The sequence below is a fragment of the Manis javanica genome, chromosome 11, assembly GCF_040802235.1.
Source record: "Manis javanica isolate MJ-LG chromosome 11, MJ_LKY, whole genome shotgun sequence".
NCBI lineage: Eukaryota > Metazoa > Chordata > Mammalia > Pholidota > Manidae > Manis > Manis javanica.
In genome coordinates, this window is record NC_133166.1 from 10,361,944 (window position 1) to 10,387,195 (window position 25,252).

At 39.9% G+C, this 25,252-nt stretch overlaps 1 protein-coding gene across 4 annotated transcripts in view; it reads right to left on the reverse strand.

Annotated features, from left to right (window-relative positions):
• Positions 1-17,732, reverse strand: part of CCDC81 (coiled-coil domain containing 81) — a 29,130-nt gene extending 11,398 nt beyond the window's left edge. The window contains exons 1-9 of one of the 4 annotated variants that reach the window (XM_073215918.1): positions 17,599-17,732; positions 15,161-15,222; positions 13,612-13,768; positions 9,897-10,153; positions 7,617-7,696; positions 5,578-5,699; positions 3,964-4,087; positions 1,474-1,567; positions 938-1,084 (exon numbers count right to left, since the gene is read on the reverse strand). In XM_073215918.1, coding sequence (XP_073072019.1) covers positions 938-1,084; positions 1,474-1,567; positions 3,964-4,087; positions 5,578-5,699; positions 7,617-7,696; positions 9,897-10,153; positions 13,612-13,732 — 945 coding nt within the window. In that variant the 5' untranslated portion in view covers positions 13,733-13,768; positions 15,161-15,222; positions 17,599-17,732. The other 3 variants (XM_017678232.3, XM_073215919.1, XM_017678234.3) reach the window with 3 other exon arrangements.
• Positions 17,733-25,252: the final 7,520 nt, after the last annotated feature.

Sequence of the window (25,252 nt, forward strand, 5' to 3'; positions counted from 1 at the left end):
TATCGCTGCACTGTTTGCAATAGCCAAGGTATGGAAGCAACCTAAGTGTCCATCAGTAGATGAATGGATAAAGAAGATGTGGCACCTAAACACAATGGAATATTATTCATCTATGAAAATAAAAGAAATCCTACCATTTGCAATAACATGGATGAATCTAAAGGGTATTACGCTCAGTGAAATAAGCCAAGTGGAGAAAGACAAATACCATATGATTTCACTTATTTGCTGGAGTATAAAAACAAAGCAAAACAGAAGGAAGAAAACAGCATTAGACTCATAGACACTGAGAAGTGACTAGTGGTTACCAGAGGAGAGGGGAGTGAGCTGGGGTGGGGAGGAGGCAGAGGGGAACTATTGAATCACAGTGATGTACATTTGATAATAAAAAAAAGTGGGTTGGGGAAAGTTTTTATTTCCTGTTCTTAGGCTTTTGGCAACACCTCTGTGCCTCTGTGGGGATCATAAGAAGGAATGGAAGATTTCATAAGTGGTTCTCTGATATCACAAATGCAGGACAAGGCAATAGGTCAATTACTGGAGACCACAGAAATCTGGATAGTGCCAATGAGAAGGTGCCATTCTGTCTTTGCCTGCTTGAGACAGGTGTGAGTTTGAAGGCAAAAGCCTTCACCGGAATTGTATTTTATCAGAAATTAAAAATAAAGTCATATACATCTAAGAATTCCACCTTTAAAACTCAATACTTATGGGTGGAGTGGGGGGAATCACTGACATATGCAAACATCCAGCTGCATCCCAGTATTGTTCATTCTTAGTGAAAACTTGGATACAACGTAAGTTACTGTCCACCAGCAGAAAGTAAATGATGGAATATGTTACAGTACAGACATACGATGGAACATTTGAAATGCCATTTTATAATCATGTTCTACTGACCCAGATTAAACACTCTGTAATCGACACGTTGAACTACCTGGTATTTGAAGAAAGCCTCTTGGTCCTTCAGCATCTGGTACTGCTGTATGAGTTGCTCATCCTCTGCCTCTCTCTTCCGCCTTTCCTCACTGTAGTACAATGGGGAATTGCGCTGCGCTCGTTGCAAACATACATAACACATTTCCTGAAATAGAGCAGTTTCACAGCAAATTCATTTTTACCTTTTACTTTTTTGCCATCCTATTCCCTTCACAGGCTTTCCAAAGGCTGGGTGTGCCAAGAAGTATACTTTATAAAAGGACATATTGATGACAATTAGCAAAATGAGGTTTGCGGAGTGGCCCCACAAATTCAAGAGGATTTACTGAACACTCATTTGATAAGAAGTGTTTAAGTAGAAAGAGATATCCCAACCCTATTTCCATTAACTAGTAGATTTTGAGTAATAGATTTATCACAGTCCAATTGAGTCGTTGAGCCAAACCCATATATTAAAGGAAGAACAATTCCCAGAACCCTCTTGGAGAAACAGAAATCAGTGATTGGGGTTTTGTTTCTTTGAAGACACTGTACCTGTCCTGCCCTGTTATGATCCTGGCAAGCAGGGGTTGGAAAAATTTTAGGCTTTATTTCATCATCACTTTTCAGACAACCTGGAGATGATAAGCTATAAAAACAATGTAACAGTAATTAATGTTTAAAACAATCTGACATCTAGAGCAATGATGATTTTGGAGGCAAGAATAAACATAAAAGAAAGAAAAATATCCCGGTGGTTTTCTTCAGAGCATCTTTATGTGTATAAGTTAAGAACCTAGGCTTTGTGTCAGATAAACCTTGGTGTGGATCCCCGTTTCTTTGCTTACAAGCTGCCTAGCATTAGACAAGCTAGGTAATCTTGCAAAGTCTCAATTCTGTGAAATGAGGATAAAATTTATTCATTCTACAAAAAATATTTTGAGTGCTATGTTCACTTTTCTAGGCACGGGAGATACAGTGAAGAATGACACACACACACACACACACACACACACACACACACACCTCTGTCCACATGGAATTAATGTTCTGGGGGGACAGACAGCCAATAAATAAGTGAATTCTATAGTATGTTCAATGATGATGAATGCCATGCAATGCTGGAGGAATGGAGTAATAAACCATAAATAGAATGCAAGAAAGCTCTCATAAAGAAGGTGACATTTGAGTAAGTACCTGAAGGAAATGAGCAATTAATAGTAATCGGATATCTGATAGAAAAATCATTCTAAGCAAAGCAAATGAGTGCAAAGTCCTTGAAGTGGGTGCATGCCTGTGCTCAGTGTGGCTGGAGGGCAATGAGTTAGTGGGGAAAAGTAGGGGATGGGTCAGAAATCAGGCAGGATCTTGCAGGTCTTGGTAAGGACTTTTGCAATTACCCTAGCTAAGAATAGGAAGACATAGAAGGTACAATATCCAGTATTAACAAAGCTATAGAATAGATGGCAGTCCCTCATATTACTGCTACTGGAAAGATAATTTGATAGAACCTTCCTGAAGATAACTGATGATATGGATCAAAGGCATGAAAATAGGCTCATCCTTTATCTTTGAAATTTCACCTTAAAGTTTTTATCCTAGAGAATATTCCAGTGTGTTCAAAGAATTGTATATGATTATATTTTAACATTTATAACAATGTATATGATATATATTATTTATGATATTAAGAAAAATTAAAAATCACCTAAATATCCAACAGCAGATTGGTTAAACAAAAGGTTTAGTCAGATGAGATGATATGCCATCTATTGTTCATGTTTTGGAATAGTTAAAGCCATGGGGAAATTTTTACCACTTATTGTGAAGTGTAACACAAGTTCATATGATATGATCACAGTTTTATTCAAAATGTGTGCATACATTTCAAGTATAAACATACGCATATATTGTATATGCATGAAAGTTAAGAATATATACCATAATATTAACAGAAAGTTTCCTCTATGTAGTTATGGGTGATTTTTTGTATCCTTTTTCCCATTTTTTTCAAAATCTCTGTGATAAACATGTAATCAGCAAAAAACCCCACATATTTTGGGTCAATTGCTACAGGAAGCCTTCGCTAATAATTCCTAACAATTGATTACTCCCTCCTTTTTTGCAGCCTCTGTTCTTTTGTTCTTTTCATCACATGCATCATTTCTTTAACACGAGTCTCCCTACAAGACTATAAGTCTTATAAAAGTAGGTTTACATGTCTTTTATATTTCTTATAGCTCAGTATCTTCAGTGTCTAGAATAATGCCTGGCATATAGTGGGGCTCAATGTTTGTCGGACTGAACCAAATTCCAAAGTACTAGACATTTCATTCTCAATTATTTTTTGTTTAAGTAAGTGAGATCATCCAATATAAGCATGCCTAAGGTTTTGAATGGCACTTTGGTAATCCACAGAGTACATAAATCATATATATGTTTGTGATACATTGTCACACATTAACAAACTGAAAGTTGTCAGCACAGTGCAAAGTATACAGTAGATGCTCAGTAAGTACTTGAGTACATTTGACTGATTTGAGGTGTTAAAATGTGTCCTACTCAGAGGTAGAAGGAGAAAAGAGAAATGTTTTGATTAACAAGAAGAAGATCTGACCATCATACACTGCAATATATTTATTCATTCAAACAGTGTTTAGAATGCCAGCCATGTTTGGCAAAACTACTTCCCACTTTAATCTAAATCTGAAATTGTGTCTCATCATAATATCAAAGCACTCAAAAAACAAGAAAGTCTCCCAAATCCACAAGAAGAGTTAGATATTGCCTCCTCTTCTATTTTATTTCTACCTCTGTCATAGCTTTCTTTTATCCTACTGAATTCTAATTTACCCTTCTGTGTATGTCTGGTTTTCCCACTAGATTGTGAGCCCAAGTCCTCTCTATTACCCCCATCACCTAGCCCATAGAATGTACTCAAGAATACTGAAGGAATGAATGAACCATTATTTAAATTCTCTGCATCAAGACATGACTCAAAAATATATTTACTGAAGCTCAATGGAGAAAATGCCAACGCGTTACCTTTTAGGGTTCATATTTTTCCCACCACTCCCACTCCGTTCCAACTTGTTCAGCAAGCTGACACTTGACACTTTGGCGGGAGAGTTAGCTTGCCTATCTTGAAGTCTCTTGGGTGAGAAGACCTCTGTAGAATCAATGAGAGTGTTTCCTTTCAACTCTAAATGGGTGGTTTGTACTTCACACAGATTTTAAAAACTCATGATTTTACTAAGGAAAATTTTCATGTTAAATACACTTTCTTACCTTTATATTATTGCCCCTTGCCCTCATGTGGTTAAAAATATTTTTTTTGCTGTATACGTACTATGTGCAAAGCATTGCCTGGGCACCTTAGAAAATACATAGAGGTGAGTCTTTACCCTTAAAGATCTTTAGATCTTTCAATAGATATAGTTGGAGAGAAAAATAAGATACAAACAAAAAACATGAGAGCTCTCATTTGCAGAGGCCTTACTACGTGCCAACAGTGCTAAGTGCTTTACAGACACTGCATAAATAGCAACTCGGGACTATGATGCAAAACACCATAATCCCAAATGAATGGTGCACGCTTTAAGAGACTGACATGATCAGAGAAGAGAGAAGTTACTTCAGAATCCAGTGATGAGAGAAGCATTCATGGAGGAAGTGAGATGTGAAAAGGGTGCAAGAGGTAAAATAGGATTAGAATGGGCTTTAAGAAAAGGAAGGACATTCTGAACAGGAGAAGAGGCATGAATAAAAGCATGAAGCCAGGGAGAGACAGGGAATGTCAGAGGAACATGAATTGACAGTTTTGCTCAAAGAAGAAGTCTGCAGGGAACACTGACAGATGAGACTGAAGAAATGAAAGCACATGAATATTAGGCTAAAGTTTGTGTAATCCTGCAGGCCACATGTTGCAAAGCCAACATCCACAAGCTAATGTTTACCCATTGGCATGTTCTGTTTGGCCCACTCAGCATTTCTTGTTTCTATGTCAATTAGTTGTCAACACTTAACAATCAATAGTTTCACAGAAGACAGGATTTCTGCTTCTCTTGAAAAATTAGAGAATTGGATAACACTTGGCCCACATTTCTCTACAAAGCAACAATCTGCTAGAGAAACAAGTCCTCAAGAGGTAGTCTGGCAACCTGTGGGGACCCTCTGGGGCCCTTTTGAAAATACTTTGATGTCCTAGGGTTTTCTTGAGATGCTTCAAGCAAAGCAACATATCACAGCAGATTAAATGAAGACACAGATATGAGAATCCAGCTTTCTTTTATAAGCTAGGTATCAAAGATATAAAACTACCATTCTTCATTTCTCATAAAAAATTATTATTGATGCTAATATATCTATCATGTTACATCCAGCCCACTTCATGCATTTATGTTATCCACCTAGACACTGTAGGCATTTGAGTTTTGAATCAGTGGGGAGCAAGAAGAGAAATTATAGTCTAAGTGCCTGAGAGTCATAAAGTGCTGACACACAAGACTCCAGGAATAGAAGATGTTGTGATAGAGAAGAATACAGTGATTATTCACAATTCTCATCTCATTTAGTTTGGGCATAGGAGTTGCTAAGCAACATGGCTTGGCTCATAAGCGGTAAAGTGTGACAGATTATACCCAGAAACCATTGGCCTACCTCTGACGCCACCTTCCTTGTCTGACTGGTCTTTTAATTGGCTCTTCCTTTGTCTGTTCTTTCCCCCTTCTTCCAGAATGGTCTCCATAGGTGGCTTGTTGTCCATCTCCTTGAAGTCAATGCTAAGAACAAGCCAAGGTGTTGTCTACTGCCCTAGACCTGAATAGGTGACTGTAGAAACTCCCAGTTATGAGAAGCAACAAGTTAGCTCTCTGATTCTGAAATAAGCCCACTCCTCCCAAGGGGGTAAGTGATTTTTGATTTGCTGAGTACAAATCATGGACTCACTTTCTTAGAAGCTAAGTCTGTGAGCTGACCAATACCCTCCCCGTCTGTACTGAGGGCTCAGAAGGGACTCTTATACAGATAAATTGCTTTGAAGGCCTGGATTTCATCTTTTGGTTTTGGTTTCCGTCAGATGCCACAGGGATGATGCAGTGAAAGCAAGGACTCATGGCCTGGCAGGTACAATATGCCCAGAAATAGCCTTTCCTTCCCTCTTTATTCTCCCCAGTTCTCCATCCTCTTCCCCAGGCAAAAGCAAGGGACTTGCAAAGGTTCAGTTGGTGCATGTAGCTACAGATTCTTTGGTCTCAGGTACGGAGTACTGGGTTACAGTGCTTGATAAAGTGTGACCCAATCAGGGGCATGCACAGTGAGGCAGTATTCCCAGTAAAATCAGGGGCCAAACTTCATATAAATTAAACACCTGCAGTTGTTTTGAGTGTTTGAGTCCTCATGTCCATTTCCAGGCTCTCTAACATTAGCCTCCATCTCTCTTCCTTGACTCACTGTCATTATTTCCTTCCTGGGGTACTTAAGCCAAAATACGTCCAAGAGGACAGCCAAATTTGCCTCCCAAAACAGAATCAAGATAAAATTATTTTGAATCCATTGATTTATTTTTAAAGAGCAAGACAACATGGTGAATGGAAAGAACCCTAGAACAGCCAGGAGCCATGATTTTATTCTGGCTTGACCACTCAGTAGCCATTTCATCTGCAAGACGAGGGGTTTGGACTAACTTATCTGTAAGGCTTATTTTGGCCTTCACATTGGTTTTGCCTAGGTGTGTGTCATACAGTCCTTCCAGGAGGAGGTTGTTCCAAGCCAATAAGCCCAAGAGGATGTCACAGACCCAAAAAAACATGAGAAAAAAGTACTTTGGGAATCTGATCTTAGTTCCCAAACTTCTACCACCTGAAATGCATAGTAGTTAATGGCACAGCAGATATGATTAAGAACATGATTAAGAGCATACAATGATAAGTGATGGCTACCCTGGAAACAAAACCCAAGTCTCCTGACTCCTATTCCAGTGTTCTTAACATTGCACCAAGTTGTTTCACTTGCTAAAAAAAAAAAAAATATTACAATTACAATGAATTTGCACCTCTATAATATGGATAAAATTATAATGCATATCTCAGATGGTTGTAGTGCAAAAATACTGAGAAAGTACTTGACAGTACCTGGCATCTAGTCTGTCTTTCATAGATGGTAACTATTATTATTATTATTATCATTATCATTATTGGAATCATTGTCAGCAGCAGCCACCAGTAACACCCACTGCACTCTTGGGGTAAAACTCTTCCTCTGTTCTACCTTGTCTTTCTAGCCCATTCAGTGGTAAAGACCAGAGCTCAGACAGGAGGTGGGCTGGACTGCAGAAGAGAGGAAGCTAGGTCAGAGGAAGTGGTGCAAGGAGAGGAAAGCCCAGCAGATGAGAGGAATTTTATTAACATTACAGGGACGGAGGTTGGTAGGAGGTGGTACCAGAATTTCCTGGGAACTAGTAGTAGTTTTAAAATGGAATATTCTAAGTACCCATGGGGTTTTAACTTAACTACAGAAAGTGTATTCAATAAACTCTGCTGGTGCACTGGAAAAAAAAGAGAGAGAGAGAGAGAGAGAGAGAGAGAGAATGGACACTAAAAGGAACATGAGCTAGAAAAGGGTGCAGAACACTGCGCGAATAGGTCAGTAGGTCAGCAAGGATGCCGAGCCTGGAGGACCCCATGGAGCAAAGCACTGACCTTGGAAATGCAAGCACGCTGTTGGGCCGCCTCCCCAGGGTCTCCGTGCTGGACAGCACTGAGTCCACAGTGCCCGGCCTCTGGAGAACAGGGCAGAGAAGGGTTACGCCTGGGCTGTGGGCCAGAACACACAACTCAAAGTCACAGGCCATCTCAGAGGCAAGCCTACCATGACACTCTGTATTGTTATTTTTGTTGGGTGCCTAATGCCTAGAGCTTAAAATTCAATGAGGAGTGATCTCGATTATCGAAGTAGTCACCTGGGAGAGTCATATACCAATCCACTGATGCTGCCTTTTCTCAGTTTCCTCTTTGGAAATTACCTTCAGAATTGACAGCTTCTCTTAGACCTCTTTAAGAAGAGAACCAACTTACTGAAACTATCAGGAAAATGAGCAGACTGGCCAATCCCACTCGACCCAAATAACTCTACCATTGGGTAGTTAAGAGAAGGGCTTTGGAGTCAGAGGGACATGTGTTCAAATTCCCACACTGCTGACAGTAGCCTTAGTCACTAAGTATGTGGGGATCATAACAGGATCTAATTCATAGGATTTTTCTAAGATACTGTGTGTAAGTGGCTAGCACATAATAAATACTCAAAAAATTATTGTAATTATCATTACATTATATGACTACATTATACTGATATAAAATAATACATAAAATTATTATTTTTGGATTAATGATAGGCTTACAAAAGGCTGTGAAGGGAATTCTCAAGAAGAGGTTTTAAATGTTCCCAACAAAAGCAGCATTACTGAAATAAGCACACAGCTTCCCAAGAAAACTACTCTGCAGGACAACACTCAGGTTTAAGTTATGGGACGTTTAGGGGGGCAAACAATCACTCTCACCCCTTTACAGCAGTTTCCCAAAACGTTTTATGGACCTTAATAAGTACTGGATTAAGTAAAGTGTCATGACTAAATACATTCAGGCAGCTGAAGTGGCTTCTTTCCAGCCAGACTTCTCTGATCCATCACCACGCCAACATGCTTTGCGCCTCTTTCCACGAGGGTGATGTGTAGTAGTTCTCCATCTGCTTTGGCCTCCAAAGCATTTTTTCATAGAATATTTCTCAAAACTAGTTCTTTCTGAAAATGCTCCTTAAACGTTATGTCTTAAGAGTGCAGCAGGCCAACAAACACGTTAGCCTCTTTTAAATGCATATTAAAACTACAAAGTTTTAATAAGTAGAATCCCTGTAGAATCCCTCAAGATTAGCGATGGGCCTGTGCTTTGACCTTGCTTCTGGATTTGCAAATTTTACCTTGTGTTTTCATGGACAAGAGAGGGCGATACTTGTGTGTGTTCTCATTTTCCACAGAAGGGTTGCTGTCTCTTTTTAAAATCCTGTGGGAAGCCAGATTGTGGAAAAAAAATACCAAGAGCTTCATATGCACAACTCCATCTCCTAAATCTCCATCCCAGAGCTTCATGAAGGGAGAAATTAGAGTGTGGAATTGGACCATGTTTATAGCCTTTCATTTTATAGCCTGTTCACTGAAAAGCCAGGCTTTTGCTCTATGAGACACAGAGTTATATAACATTTTGGGGTAACCCAGTGAACTCATGCCAGCTTTGTTGGATCCCAGAGTGACACCTAAGGCACATTAAATACTCAGTTAATTCTGTTATGGACTATTTCATTGCCTCCTTAAACTCTCCTATACCCAACTCAGCATGAAGGTCAAACCAGCTCTTTAATGACTAACGATACTGGGGTTAATTACGAAGTTTCTTATACAACATGGCAAGTTAAAAGCTAAAGATACGTTTCCATGACTTGAATTGATTTTATTGTAGACTTTCATTAAAATAAAATAGTACAACCCGCAAAAAAGAGTGATTAGGAAGTCTGGGCTTGAATTCCACTTCTGCCACTTATCAGCATCCTGACTTCAGGCTTCCCATAACCTTTCTGAGCCCCCATTTTTCTCAATTGTAAAGTCAGGATGCTACTAATGCTGGTTTTGTGTTTTGAGACTCAAATGAAATAATATATGTGGAAGAACTGTTTAAACTATGAGGGACTATAAAATGTTTAGAATTATGAGTTTCTAATTACTATTTGTTTTTCAGTTGGCATTCACTCAAAACTTAAAGTTCCTTTGCCTTTCTATCCTTTGTCAAAGAGTTAATCATCTATAAACAAGAACTTCTTCACACTTGGGGTGCCACTTAAAATATGTCAACCTGGGTTTTTCTTAACTATGACACAGATGACTCAGAGCTACAATCAGGAGAGGAGTTAGGAGAAGGAAAACAATAATTTACATTTGCTAGGGCTTTCGCCAAAGCCCCACTTCCATCCATTGAACAAAGGAAGTCCTTATAAAATCTCATCTTCACTTTGCCGTCTCTTATTATGAGGACTCCAATTCCTTTGAATGTAAACTCCACATTTTTTTTGATGGAAATAGATCGTGATAAAAAAAGCAATGTCTCCTTCACACATCCTTCCACTGTGTCCCTGTTAAATGGACCCTCCAGGGATATCATGACAAAATTAAGTGGAACAATTGGGATATCACCTAGAGGAGAAAAAGACAGTTGGGGTGGGGGAAAAGAAGTAGAAATTACAAAAGGACATATCATATACACTTACAAGTATCTGATTCTTTAGTACTCAAAATTAGAATTGTCCATGTGAAGCCCTTGTACCCTATTCATAGATATTAATCAGTACAATTTTCTCTTAAAGTATAATGGCTTTTTTCTCAAAATAAAAACAAGTGGCTTTCTAAGTAAGATTCCAGAGAAGTTTTTTTAATTTTCTTTTGGAGGCATAGTAAGAATTAATGGCATCTCTTCCTAAAAGGGTTTTCTGAAGTTCTCAGTACCCTATTCTGTCAGGACATGCTGTAGTAATATTTATTTCCTCCAGTAAGCATACCATTTTAATTGATTATAAATATATACAAAGGTAAAGTGTTTTGAAAAAAGAGTCATCCTCACTAGAAGTTACCTTTCAAATGAAATTGGATCTTGTCAGAGGGATCAGAACTTGACTGTTTATCTTCTCTGAGCCCATAAGTGGCATTGCAAAGGAGTATGGTTCTATCTAGCATGAAAGTAAGCAAAGGTTCTATTCTACCTGAACAGACGTAGGAGGCATGCATGGTAGAGAAGTCAGAAAAGGGGGTAAATAGCAAAGATGATCAAGCTGCAAAATCCAAAGAGAGACAGTAAACAGGGTCCACCAATACAGGAACAGAATAAAGAGACGAACACTCTAAATATTCAGCAAGCATTGACTTATAGCCTTTCAAATGCCCAACACCTCTGGGTGATAAGGATTAGCAGCATATAGGACACAAGCTTCCCTATATCAGTTCACCATCTCCTGCACAATTTAACATGATTCTGTACCACTTACCTCCGTTTCATTTTTTAAATAAATTTCTTAAAACAGAACACTATATTGCCTGCCTCTAGATTCTCCCATCCCATTAGCCCAAAGTCTCTGTGCAATCTGTCTTTCAGCTCCTTTATTTCAGCAAGGATGCCTTCACCAAACGATGCTAATGGATATGTTGCCAATCTTCTTCTCATGACCTCCCTGTAACTCCTGTTGGCCATGCCTGATGCCCTCTCTCTCGTGTCCATGCACCACTCTCGGTTCTCCAGTTTCCTCTTCCTTGGTCTCCTTTGCCAGATTCCTCCCTTTTCTATGTCTTATAAGATGGTGTGTGTTTGTTCTTTTGATAGAATTTTGTCCTTGTCTGTTTCTTATTCTTACTGTGTATCCTCTCCTGGGTAAATTTATTCAGATCTTAAACTCTAGTCTCCACCCACTTCCTGTGCTCTGAAATCACTTCTACCTAAATATCCCCACAGCAATCTCAAACTCAGCATGTTCAAAAGCAAACTCATTATTTTATCTGCCACCACAACCAGCCTTTCCCCTTCATTCCCTATGGCCGTTAGTGGCATTGACATGCATCTCTCCCCCAAGTCATCCCCAATAACCTTCCTTCCTATCCACCCCTCTCAACTGGCAACCAAGCCCCTGAGCTCAGCATCTGGAATGTCTCATGAATACATTCCTTCATCTTCCTCCTGAGTGCCACTGCCTTCATTCAGCTTTTTACCATAGTGCTTAACTGAAAGAGCTATCTTCTAAAAACTGGACCAATACAGAAAATTCCCTGCTCAGAAACTTCCAATGGCCCCCAGTGCCTATAGGATGAATTCCAAAGCCCTCATCAACAGTATAAGCCCCTCACAATTTGATACCTACTAGCCATTTCTGTCCTACTTCCCTCCACTTGTCTCCCCAGTCATATGTCCTGGCCACACAGAAGTACCCGATCTTCCATTAAGAGGCCTCACTCCTTCCCATATTCTGGAATTGTTCATACTGTCCCTGAAATACCTTCCACTGATTCTCTGCTGGCAAAGTCGTGTCTTCCTTTAAGAGCTCCTGGCACATCATCTTCCTAAATTTCCACAAGCAGAGTTAGGCATGCCCCCCTCTGGACTCCCCAAGCATTCGATCCAGTTCTGAGCATTGCTGCTTTCACAGCGTTCAATCACGTTGTGTCATTATATATTTACTCCCATGCTAGATTCTGAACTCTTCAAGCTAAGGACCATATTTTTATATCTTTAAGAATCACTGTACAATGTCTGATTAGTTAACTAGTTAATTAATGGTGAAGAATCATAATCCCAAAGCTAAACAGCAGAACTGTTCTCATGAATGAATTCAGTCATACATGTTTAATTCTGAAATTTCCTCAACTTTGTAAAAAATTAATTATATCCCTAAATTACTTTCTTGAACATTACAAGATCTAAGGTGGGAAATAAGCTCTAGTTCTAAGGCACATTCTTTGTTTTTGCAAAAAATGTAGTTTTTGTTTTTGCAAAGAAAAAGTTGACTTTAGCTTTACTTCATTAGGTAGGTTTTTGATGAATTAGGATGTCATATTTCTTATGCCATAAAACTCTAGGTAGAAATGGCTGAAGTGTCCAGCAAACCCACCACACAGAATATATGCATTGTGAATTCTAAGTATAGTTTGTTGGTATGTGTTTTTCAAATATATCATTTTTTGGTGGATAGTTACTCTGAAAATTAACTTTTAGGGAAATTGACTTGAAGCCAAGTCTCAGCCTTTTCACCTGCTGGCACTGGAAATAGATTGCCTCTCTTCATCCATGAGAAGGGAATGAATGATAAGGAAGGTCAAAAGGAACAAAGCCAGAAATCAAGAAGGAAGCCCCTATGGGCCTCTGAGGAACCAGGGTGAGTGTCACCCAGTCCACACACTGAAGCTGGGATGTTCGTGTCCTGAGGCAGACGCCGTGGCTTCTCAAACAGGTGGAATAAAACCTGACACACAGTTGACCCTCAGCAAATATTTGCCAAAGGAAGGGAGGGAGGGAGGATGGGAGGGAAAGAGCAGAGTGGGGAGGGAGGGAAGGAGGGGAAGGAGTGAGGCAGAGAAGAAGGTTCTAGGGTATGAGAGATATGCAAGGTATCATTTAGTCTCTATGGAATTATTAACCTTCTAACTTTGACATTTTAATAATTTAGATTTAGATTATATATAATTTTAATATATTATTTTAATAATTTAGATTCTGTAACACAGTGATCTTTTCCACAGCTGATGCTGACTGTAATTCTAACCAGAGACCCTAATTAACTTTCTTTTCTTTATAACCACTTCTAATAATTTCTGAGGATCTGAAATATTGATAAAGTCTGTACAACTCTGTGAAGTGGCTTTTATATAAGTTTGTCTTGACTTGAAGTCACATCAGATCCTCACATGCCTGCCTCTTAAGTTAGCAAAGTTGCAAACGTCCTGCACAAAGACTATACATTATTTCCTACCTTGGCACCTCCCTCTACCAAAGGCACCACACAAAAAGTGAACCCCTCAAATCAGAAACTAATAACGCAGCAACTGGCTAAGCTTTGCCCTTTCATTTTCAGTCCCAAGCCTTCTGGGAAAGTCTTAATAGTAAAGAGATTTACCAGGAGTATATACTTTGCTCTGTCTGAGTCCGTGGAGCTGAACCAGCTTCTCCACCATGACAAACACGGGCCTCTGCGTTAGAATAAACTTGTTGTTCCCCACCTCAAGTTTTTGTCTCATGAAAGTGAAAGTTCCAAGTCCTGGAATCTGCACCCCCTGAAAGGAAAAAGAAGAGCAGCAAACAGAATTTACTGAACGGGTAAAGAAAAAGAATCTTTGGTACTGTTATCCAAAAAAAACATTAGGCTGAGGCCTTAAAAATGCAAGAATCTCTATGACCCCTTAGAGCTACAGCATTTTGACTCTAAGTTTTCAAATAAGTTTAGCATAAAATGTAATATATTGATCCATGATGCTTTTCCAACATCAGATTCCTCAACGCCGTATCATTCAAAGGTTGTGAGGATTAAGAAAATCTGTATGGATGCCATAGCTATGTTTACTCTATCTGTAAGACGAGTCCTGTCCTAAATTACGTGACATTTTAAATTTTAATTATTTGCCATTAGAGAGAGGAAATTTAAGAGGTTGTGAGAACCTCTGCTTCCTCGTTCCTTCTTTTCGGTTTTCTGTCTCTCCCTGAAAATCAGACAAGCCAGCATCCAGAAGGCATATGCCGCAGTGCGGTAATCCTGGCTGACAGGGAGAAAGCAACCGCTTTTGGCTGTCTCCCTGCAAAAATCACACATCAAGAGTTACAAAATCAAAAGCCTACGGGGGCCAAGAAAAATGGAAGGGAGTGCAGGTCGCCAGCCAGAGAATGTGGTGGCTAGAGAATACACGCCCCATCAGAAGGGGAGAGCCCAGGGTCAGCCAAGTGTCGCAGCGCAGGACTGAAAAACCGGTATTGTTAGATCTGCTGATTTTTCAAGAAAAGGGAGGGACAAAATCCAAAACTTTATATAAGCTTTCCTGATTTTAAGTGGTAATGACTAATTCAAGTGATCAGGCCAAACAAAATAAGTTTGAAGGATGAATTTAGCCCACGTGCTATCATATTGGAACTTCAGAGTAGGGCATAAAGTTCCACAAGCTCCCGGTTCCCTCCAAAGTGTCCCCAAATCTCTGTGCAGTTCAATGGCCTCCAAACTTAAGACCTGACATGAAAAAACAGTCCAGCTCTCTGGACAGTTTCTCATTTCAGGCAAGTTGAGTTTAGCCCCTGACTGTCTTCCTATATTTCAGTCAAATTCTATTCCCTGAAAGGAGGCCAGTCAGGAAGCATTATGTCCTTCTACAGCTGTGCCAGGGCCTGCGTGATCACAGAGGAACACTACCCATCTAGCTGCTCTGCACACACCCAAGCTGAAAAATGATATGCTTCTATCACTAGAACAGAATTTACCAGTTACCATTACCAAAGGAGAAAAGCCACGTTTGCTAAATCCACTATCTACAAGTCCTACCTGTGAACACCATAAAATCACCAAAAGCGATTGAAAGTTAAAGTAGGTGGCTCTAAAGTTGGCTATGCTGCTCCCAGCAAAATTATATGAGACCATGGAAGAAAAATCTCTCAGACTCCAACATTAAGGTTCCAAATCCTACCTTGTGTAGGGATAGTTGTCGTTCCACAAACTCTGACACATTCCCCCAGATAGCAGAGACTTCTGAAATTCAAGGGAAACCAAAAATAATTTAATTTATATAAGCACCCATGCCGTAGTAGCTTACTGCTAATAAATAAAAATGTAAATATGAAAGGCAGAATCCTGAAATACGTTCCACTGCTTCTCTGCTGGCGAAGTCCTGTCATCCTTTAAGAGCTCCTGGTATGTCATCTTCCTATGTACATCTTCCTAAGTACACTCTAGGTATAACTAATATTTAGAAATACATGACTTAAGTAACAGTAATTCCTAATCAATTTAGAATTAATAGAGAACAGTCTTTCCCCAAAGTTAATTTTCCTGGTAACTAAAGCTTACTCCTTTAAGCACCAAAAATGTGATTAAAAGAATTGTAATAACAAAGTTTTGAAAAAAAATCTTTCCAGGAAAAAAGGAACTCTCTCACACTTTTCCCTTGATTCTATAAATAGAGCTAACCAAGTATAATCTAGCCTTTTCTTAATGACCCATTCAAGAAGCATTTTTCAAGTGTTTGTGCTGTCTGATAAATGTGAACATGCATTCTTACACCAGTCTATAACATGAGAGTAAGGCCAAGGGCCCGAAGGCATGAAAGACTGTTGTCTGTACATTAACCGTCTCTATACTTCCATTTTTGCTCAATCCCTGTTTTGGGGGGGCAAGAAGTACTTTTTACAGGGACAGTGTATATGTGATCGTGTGTGCGCATGTGTGTATAATCCTTCTCCACCACCTTGCCCAGACCATAAACTCCATGGCAGCAGTGTTCATTTCTATTGTACCAATTTAGACCAAGCCACCGTTCACCTTCACTTAAGTTACTGTGATTGGAATTCTTAACCCTCCAATTCATTCTCCACATTGCAACCAGAGCCATCTTTTCAAAACACAAATTTGATCATGTCATTTAACTCCATTTTTGGTTTCACTTAATCCGATTACTTAATGGCTTCCCATCTAGCTTAAAATAAAGGCCAATATCTTTAACATGACTTACAAGGCCCTGCACAACCTGACCACCCCCCTTTCTCTCCAGCCTCCCCCAGCTAGAGATCAGCCACGTTGACCTCCCAAGCCTTCAGTCATACCCTGGCTCCCTCCCACAAAGAGCTCTGGCTCTTACTATTCCCCGCCGCCAAGTTCCTCCCCTCAACTCCTACTCCACTGATCCATTTTGCCCACTTAATTCTAACTCATTCTTCACATTTTGGCTCAAATCTCCCCTTTTTAAACCAATCTCTACCCACATCTATATCCTCACCCTCTTTAAAAGTTCTCATTGTGCCATGAACCTCCTCATTGGTATCTCTTACTAATTGTAACTCAAAGCTTATTTTTGTGATTATTTGGTTGATGCATATCTTCCCCACTAGGTTATAAATTCCAAGGTGTTCGCTCACCATCAGTTCTCCAGTGCCCAGCACATGCGTGTGTGGTAGGTTCCCAAGATTACTTGAATGAATATATTATATATAAATTCATAAATATGGCAAATATTTTAACTCCATAAAACCACTATCTTTAATGCTTCTTTTAGGATTATTTTAATAGGAAGAAATAGGAATGAGGAGACAGAAGAGGCATCTACTATATATTTTTCTCCTCAGATCATTTGGGTAAAGCCTAGGCAACATCCCTGCATTACAATGACTGGGTAATAGTAACAGCTTCCATTTCTGGAGCACCTTTCTTCCCAAGTGCTCTCTTACTGCTTGCACTTTGGGGTGACTCTTCTAAGAAACTGCTTTAAACCAAGCCTAGGAAGTTTTCTATGAGTAGCTGTCAGGCCTTCTTGCAAACATCCCGTTCTTTTTACGATCATTTCACTTTCTTAACATAACCCCAAGATACCGAGGGCAACAAAAGTAGCCTGTCTTTGCATGAACTCTGAGAAGGGGTGGTTTGTTTTTAGCTAACATTTATTGAGCACTTTCTTTGTGCTAGTCCAGAGCTAAAACTGTATATACATTATCGCATGCAATCAACACCCTTTCCCTCCTGAAGGCAGTCAGTGAAGAAACTGCCTCTGGCACCCAGCACGAGCCTGCTGTGGTTACCAGTACGCTGCGGTGACCAGCTGGTGCGCCAGGGCAACAGGCCTCTCCAGGACACAGGGAAGGAGGTCCTGGGCCTCCACCGCAAGCAGGTGAAGCTTCGGCCCCCAGAGTCCCCGCCGCATGTTGCTTACCCTCCTGGCTCAGCGAGGGCAGCGTGGGCAGCACCTGCCTGCTCAGGTCCACCAGGGGAGGGACGATGGTGTCCAACATCTCCGGTCCCTGGTCGGCTCAGAGCGGCGTCCTCAATGGGTCTCTTTTCTTCCTTCTTTAGATGGAGTTTCTACAAAAGTGATTTCCCCCACCCTCCAGCCCCCTTTCCCCAGAGCTTTAAATGTACCTTAAATATAAAAAATATCAAATCATTTTTTTTCTTTAACGTAAACGTTCTCTACGCCCCTGTGCCTCTCTTGCTCTCCCCGAGCCTCGGCCCCTGAAGCGGAGCGTGCAGATCCACGTCCTGGGGACACCGAGGGGCCCAGAGGGCAGCGAGCCAAGCCGCGGGCGGGGACCTGCGTCCAGGGAGCGCGAGGCCGCGGCGGGCGGGGCGGGGCGCGTTGCCAGGACGCGACAAAGGCTCTCTCCGTTGCTAGGGCGCCAAAGCTCGGCCTCAGCCCCGCCGGCGAAGACGGGTTGACCCGGAGTCGCCCGGGAGCTTCGGGAGCTTCAGACCGCGAGCCTGGGTAGCCTGAAGTTTCCTAACGTTGTTTTTTCCTTCCTTCTTACCCTGCGTTGCGAGGAGACTTGGGCGCCTTTGCAATCACCTCGGACAAATCTGGGAGTATCTTTGCCAGGAGGGATGAGCATTTGAGACTCCGGATCTCTCTGAGGGTTTGAGTTTCAGCTGGTATTTGTTTCTCCGGGTAGGTTTTCCCACGCTCCGCTCCTAGGGAATAGAGGATTGGAGGATTGGAGACGGCGTTTACTTTTTTTTTTTTTTTAATAACAGTCATTTTTTTCCCTTCCCTGTGCCCTTCATGAATCTCATCCTGCAGAATTGTTTCATCCCCTGCCCTCTGCTGATACTGAACTATCACAAAGTGAACACATACGTGAAAACCCAACCCAGATCAAGAAGTAGAACTCTATCAGGACCACAGAGCCACCTCAATTCCCTCCTTAGGCATTATTCCAACAAATACTATAAATTGATTTTGCCTGTGTTTGAACTGTTAAAATCACATATAACATATTATTCTGTCTGTGGCTCCATCACTCCACATTATGTTTGTGAGACTCCATGGTTTCTGTAGTAGCAGCTTGTTCATTTTCACTATTGCATATTATTCCTTTGTATGAATATGGCACAATTTATTCATTCCACTACTGAGGGACATTTGAGATGTTTCTGATGCCGGGATTCTTGTTTGCGGAGTCAAAGAATGAACTTAGCAAATAGTCAAGGTAGAAGAGCCATGGAAAGGCTTTTATTTAGAAATACAGTGAGAGAATAGAGCTCCCCCGCTCACACCAGGAGGGGACAAGAGAGTCCATAGCGGTGCGTTGTCTAGGGGATTTACAGGCAGTTGAAAGACAAAGAGCTAGGGATGCACATCCACCAGATGGTCTCTAAATGTCTATCTTTAAAGAGACACTAAGTTTCTTATCAGTTTTCCAGACTATTTGGTAGAGTTAACATAAGACATTTACTGCTTTGATCCTTTCTCAGAGTAGCAGTTTCTTGGTTTGGGAGGGTATGTCAAGGCTGCTTGTTTTGCTTTCAAGGTGAGCTGAGTTATTGATTTGATTAGGGCTAGAAGAGGAAAAGCAGCATCTGGGTAAAGTTAAAGATAAACTGGGCTTTTTAGCAGCTGAAGTAAATTTTACAATAGCCTCATTTAATTGACACAAACAAGACATGGGCTATACTGAGATACTTTTTTATCTGGGGGATGTTCAAACATTCCAGGCTAGGTTATTCCTGGCCTTTTAGTCTTAACTATTCTTCACTGAAGAATTCTTATATTCCTAGTTTGATATTTTATTTTAGAAAATTAATGTGACTCTGACTTTCCTTAATTGTTTAATATGGAGTTTTGGTAGGGGTCTTTTTCCAGAGGCCCTCACCCTACTCTGACTACATCCACGGTCCCTGTCTCATTTCCATTTGGGGCTATTAGGAATAATGTTGCTGCAAACATTCTTGAACAAAAGTTCTGGTGCACATACACACTCACTCACTTTTGTTGTGATTATAACTAAGAGTAAATTGCTGGGTCATGTTAAATGCAGGTTCTAACAAATAATGCCAAGCAGATTTCCAAAGTGGTCACTGCAATGGTGGTGAGAGAGGAACTTCTGCACAGAAACCAGGGATGCTCCATAGCCTGCAATGTGCAGGACCATCCTGCACAGTGAAGACTGTTGCACATTCTGCACCAGTCTTTAATCTCATCAGACTTCCACGTAAGAAAAAAAAAGCTGCTATTGAGCTTAAGGAAAAATCCCCTTGATTTGTAAATACAAAGAAGATTTTGCCCAATTTCAATATAACTTAATTTACTAGGAATTCAAAACCCAAGCAAATTGGGGGAAGATTATGCTTTCACTCAAGAAGTAGAATTCTTCACCATTTAGGAAAATTGTATCATCACTCCCAATGAGGCTGGTAGTAGGTGAGCAGCCAGCACCCTGACTAGGCTGCATTTGTAGCTGTTGTGTTCATACTGATTCTTCCCACTGGTATAAGTATGTGGTGACTTCACATGCCCTCCTGCAGTCATGCCTGGATACACGTGTTAAAATATGTATTATTTTACTAGATATTACTTACCTTTATTATATTTAAACGGTATGGGTAGATAAACTGTATTATCCATAAATCTCACTTTAGGATAATAAGGCATCACAAAATATTTATTATAAAAAAAGAATCATGGTGTCTGATAGGACTGATATTATATTCTAATAGAAAATGGCAAGCTCCTATAACTCAGCCTCTTTCTCTCTCATCTACTAAGGAGCTCAGGAATAAGTTTTTGGTCTGTCTTAGGCTAGTTTCTTAGAAAAATAATTTTCTCCTCTTCTCCCTTCTACCACCTGCCTTATGTTCCTTAGTCTATGGATGGTGTTTAGTCTTGGAGCCCTTGTCCTTACAGAGTAGCTGCCTCAAACCATTCAGGAGACAGGCAGAGAATATTGTTGATGGGTGTGGGTAAAACTGTAATATTTCCAGAATTTCTCGCCTGGGTTTAGTGCAGCTGCATATCAATAGGTAATTATAAGGGCATGTGTTTATCTAGATGGGAGAGGTTGGGTGAAGTTCTCTTTCTCTTCTGCTGTGGCCAGGTCAGGAGAGAGATGGGGATGACTGCTTGTAAGAAATAGAAGGGTTTCTTAACTTTATTTCTCCCTTTGACTAATTTCGGTTTTTGGAAGTATTTTGCCCTGGGATTTTCCCCGGGGAGTTACAGTGGGTTAGCAGCAAGCAGTGGGCCAACTCTTTTGTGGCAGATTCTTAACAATTGTGGAGCCAACTAATTTCTAGTGGCCATATCAGCATTGTTGTTCTATCTTAACAATGGAGCTGTAAAAATATATTCGTTTCTTAGAATAATACATAAGATTTTGAGTTAAATATGGTGATGACACTTCTAGCCTCTAGAAGAGCTGTCTTCAGTTTTAGAAGATGGCTATCAATGCCTGCTAATCATTAGTGAATTGTAGATAGCCAAAGGAAGATCTACAAATAATAAAAACAAAGACCTTGAAAGAAAGGTCTTCTTTTTCTTTTGTGAAAGAGCTCTTGACAAAAGACGAGATGTGACCAGAGTTTACTGGCAACTCCCAAATAGGCTGAAAATACATATTCTTCACTTAATAACATAGCTCCAGCAAACCGTGTGATTCTACTGCTAAGAATCTGCTCTTTGGACATACCTGCACAATACATACAAAGATATATATATGCAACACCGCTTGTGCGATGTAATGATTTGTAATTTGGTCTTCATCCACAGTACCTGAAAACACTGTAGAGCCATAAAGGTGAAATGGATGTCTTGTTATTAATGAGGATGACTTTGGGACCCACCCAAGGGCCGGGATTTATTACCAGGAGAACCAAAGATGTGAACCAACCATGTGATTAAAGGGTTGGAACTTTCAGTCCCGCTCCCTGACCTCTGGAGAAGGGAGAGGGGCTAGAGGTTGAATCAGCCAGTGGCCAATGACTTAATCAATCATGATTATATAATGAAGCCTCCATAAAAACCCAAGAGGCAGGTGTTTGGGCCCTTTCTTTTCAAAGAGCTTCCAAGCCTGGGGAACCAAAACACGTCTAAGCTGGACCCCAAGTTCCACAAAGACAGAAGCCCCTTCACTCAAGACCTCACCCTATGTATCTCTTCATCTGGCTATTGATTCCTATGCTTTATCATATACTTTAGTTAACTGGTAACGTGTTTCCCTGAGTTCTGGGAGCCCCTCCACCAAGTTATTTGGACCAAAGGAGGAGGTCACTGAACCTCCCATCTGCAGCCATTCAGTCAGAAACCCAGGTAATGGTCTGTGTTTGTGATCGCCTCTGAAGTGGGGATGGGGAGCAGTCTCATAGGGCTGAACCCTTAACCTGTAGAATCTAATGCTATCTCTGGATAGCATCAGAATTGAGTTGAATTCTTGGACCCCCTGCTGGTGTCTGAGAATTGCTGGGTGTTGTGGAGTTGGGGGAACACCCCATCCCTACACTGGAGTTAGGTCTGGGAACCCTAAAACAGTCTGTAATGCTAAATCTTAGGATTAATCTAAGATAACCATCACAGGGAACTAGTTAAGTTGTTAAATGTACTTTAGAATACATTTTTAAGAGTTTGCTTAAAAGAAAGCTGTACATTTATGTGCTGATATTTAAAAAGTTTCAAGATACATTAAGTGAAAACCTGTTGCAGAATATTTATAATATGATCTATTTGTTTCAAATATACATACACATGTAGATATACATGCCTATCCATATATATATGTTTGTAAATACAACATTTGAGGAAAGATACATAAAAAATATTAGCAGTGGTTATTTTTGGATAGTGTGAAATTGTGGGTGGAGGGGGAGGAGTTCAGAGAGCTTTTACGTTCACTTTTCTCCTTTATTTTCTGCTTACCAAAAGTAGTCATTAATACTTCAAAGATAATTTAAGAAAGAAAGAGAGACAGACAGCTAGGTATAGGCAGAGTACAAGAATTTATATAAACACTGAAGGAAACAAAGTGGGCCAAAGTTTTCCAAAGTACTTCAATGTACACATACTTTTCTGCAGTTTACAACTTGCCTTGCAAAACCCACATTAATGGGCAGTCTCTTTTACCTGGGCCCCAAAGCATACACAATAGTCAGTGGCTCATGCTAAGGGCAACTTGGAAACCTATTAAAAAAGAAAGATTTACAATACTCTTGTTTTGATACTGCATAATACCAGAATAAAAATTTACAATAAATATTTTAACCCACATCTATGAAATATCATAGATGTTAGTTGCTAAGAGAAATACAGCAGTAGAAAATCCCTACACATGAGAATTACACAATTCATTCACTATTTAACAAATACTTATTGAAGGGGTTAAAGATAGGATAGGGTTCCAAAATCAAAGTGTAAACTGAAAATTAAATATGGGCAAAATAACCCCAGAAATACCTTCTTAGGAAGGTACCATGTTGGAAACCCACGTACCATTTCTTGGTTCATGGACTCAATGCTACCAGTCGTTTTCTCCAGCATTGGATCAGACCACTTCCTTCAGGTGAGCATGTAAAAAAGAAGTTGGCTTGTGATTAGGAAGACAGTCTTGTTTGAAAAAAATTAGCCAAATAGTAGAATTACACTCAACACAGTTATATCCCCGCACTATGATAGGTACTTGGGAGCTGAGAAACACTGAAAATATGCCAGATGCATATCTTCAGTCCCTTGCTTATGCAGAAGTGGGCTTGGGGTGGCTTTGTGCCATTTCACCTTAGTTAAGATGGAACTGCATTTCCCAGAATTCCCTTCCGTATATGATTCTAGGTTAGGGTTAGTTAAAGAGAAATTTTTGTGAGATTTGAGACAAGTAAAGCAGAAGACATTTTTATGCATAGAGGATCATTGTAAGGCCAGGCACTGATCTGCTGGCCCACCATGTAGACATGGGCCAGCAGGGTGGACTGCAGTTCTCCAGCTCTTGCTGGATTCTCCTCCTCCAGCTCCTCTAAATCCTCAACTAGGTGTATGTTCAACAGTGGGAGCAAAGGCACCACCTTCTCCCGCAGGCCACTTGTAGCACTGAAGTGGGATGAAACGAGAAACAAATGCAGGTTCCAATTTGTCCTCACAGGTTCTAGTTCATCCTTGCAACTTCCAGCTTGTCCTTACCAGTTCTAATCTTTCCTTACTCTCCCCCATTTCATGACCATTTTCCTGACTTTTGGCCCTGCTGACTTAAGGCCCAATACCAGATAGAGGTTAACATCAGACACAGATTCCTTAACCAGTTCCTATTGTATAAGGGCCAATGGCCATAATTAGTCCCATATTCTCTATCATTAAGAGGAGTCCTGTTCTATGATTGAACCCCAACTAATACAGGACTGGTGGTTAAAACTGAAGTATTTAAATTTGCATTATTCTCTTTCAACTTAGACTTGACTTCACATAAATACAGTGCTTGCACACTGCAACTCTATTGTAAAGTTACACTAACTCTCACATTAGAGGTATGAAGAACAATGTAATGAGAGTACAAGGGGAAGGAGGATGACTTCCAACTGAGATGACTGGTCTGAAGGCTAGGTAAAGAGGCATGGGCTTTATTTGGAAGGTGTAGATGGTTCCTGAAGGCTCTGGAGTAAGAAGATCTGATGACTCACAGACTATTATATTCTTTAGTACTGTATCAAAATGGATTATTTATTTCATTGCATGGGATAAAGCATCCATATGTCAGGTGGTATCTGTAATCAGAGAAATTTCTAAGAGATATGGGGGAAAGCTACCAAATAACTAAAGAATAAAAGTTAGCCATGAGAAGGCTGGTCACAGATAATGAATGTCATTGGGAATGACTGCTGTTTATACATTTTTGATGGATAAAATGGCAAATGTGCAACACAACTGAAGAAAGATAAATTAGCAAATGGGACAAATGAGAATATTTTGAGACTAACCCATGAAATGAACACCCAAAGAAGAAATATAGGAAGACTCATCAGACTGTTTGAAAATAGGCCATTTCAAGTAATAATTAGCACACTGTCACCATTCTGCCTTGATTATATGCAGGATCAAAGTCATACAGTAGGACTTTGCCATGTTTAATAGATGTGATCTCAATGAATAATAAATATGATAATGATACCCATTTTTATAACATTATTTATTGATGAATAGAAAGTTAATATTTATGCCATTCTTACCTGACCTGCCCCATTTGTAAACATTTTGCACCTTTTTTCCATTTCACATATGGTAAAATGAAAAATCTGGCCTTTGAAGACCTGAGTTCATACCTGACATTTGATAGTAACATAATTTGTATGACTAAAAAAATACTTCTGAACTTCAGTTTTTCACTGATAAAAATAGGAATAGTAATGATAAATGCTAATAAATGAAATTCTAGTATACCTAAACAATGGGAAAGTTAAAATGAAAGATTTTTGGCTTCCAAAAATTCTAAACCTGTAGTTACTCACCCAATTTCACCATTATACCATTCTGCATAGGCAAAACAAAATGTATATTCTACAGACAAAAATGCCTCTTCACTGTTTTTAAATGGAAACTTTTAATCAATAAACATACCCTGAGAAGACCTGAAAAGTAGATGATTTTAAGCAATATGTGAAAAGTTGGTCAGCCAATGCATCTCACATAATACACAAAGATTAACTTAAAAGGGATCATAGACCTAAATCTAAAAGTAAAAACTATAAAACTTCTAGAATAAAACTTAAGAGAAAAATCTTATGATCTTGGGGGATAAGAAAAAAAGGACACAAAAAGCATGAATTATAA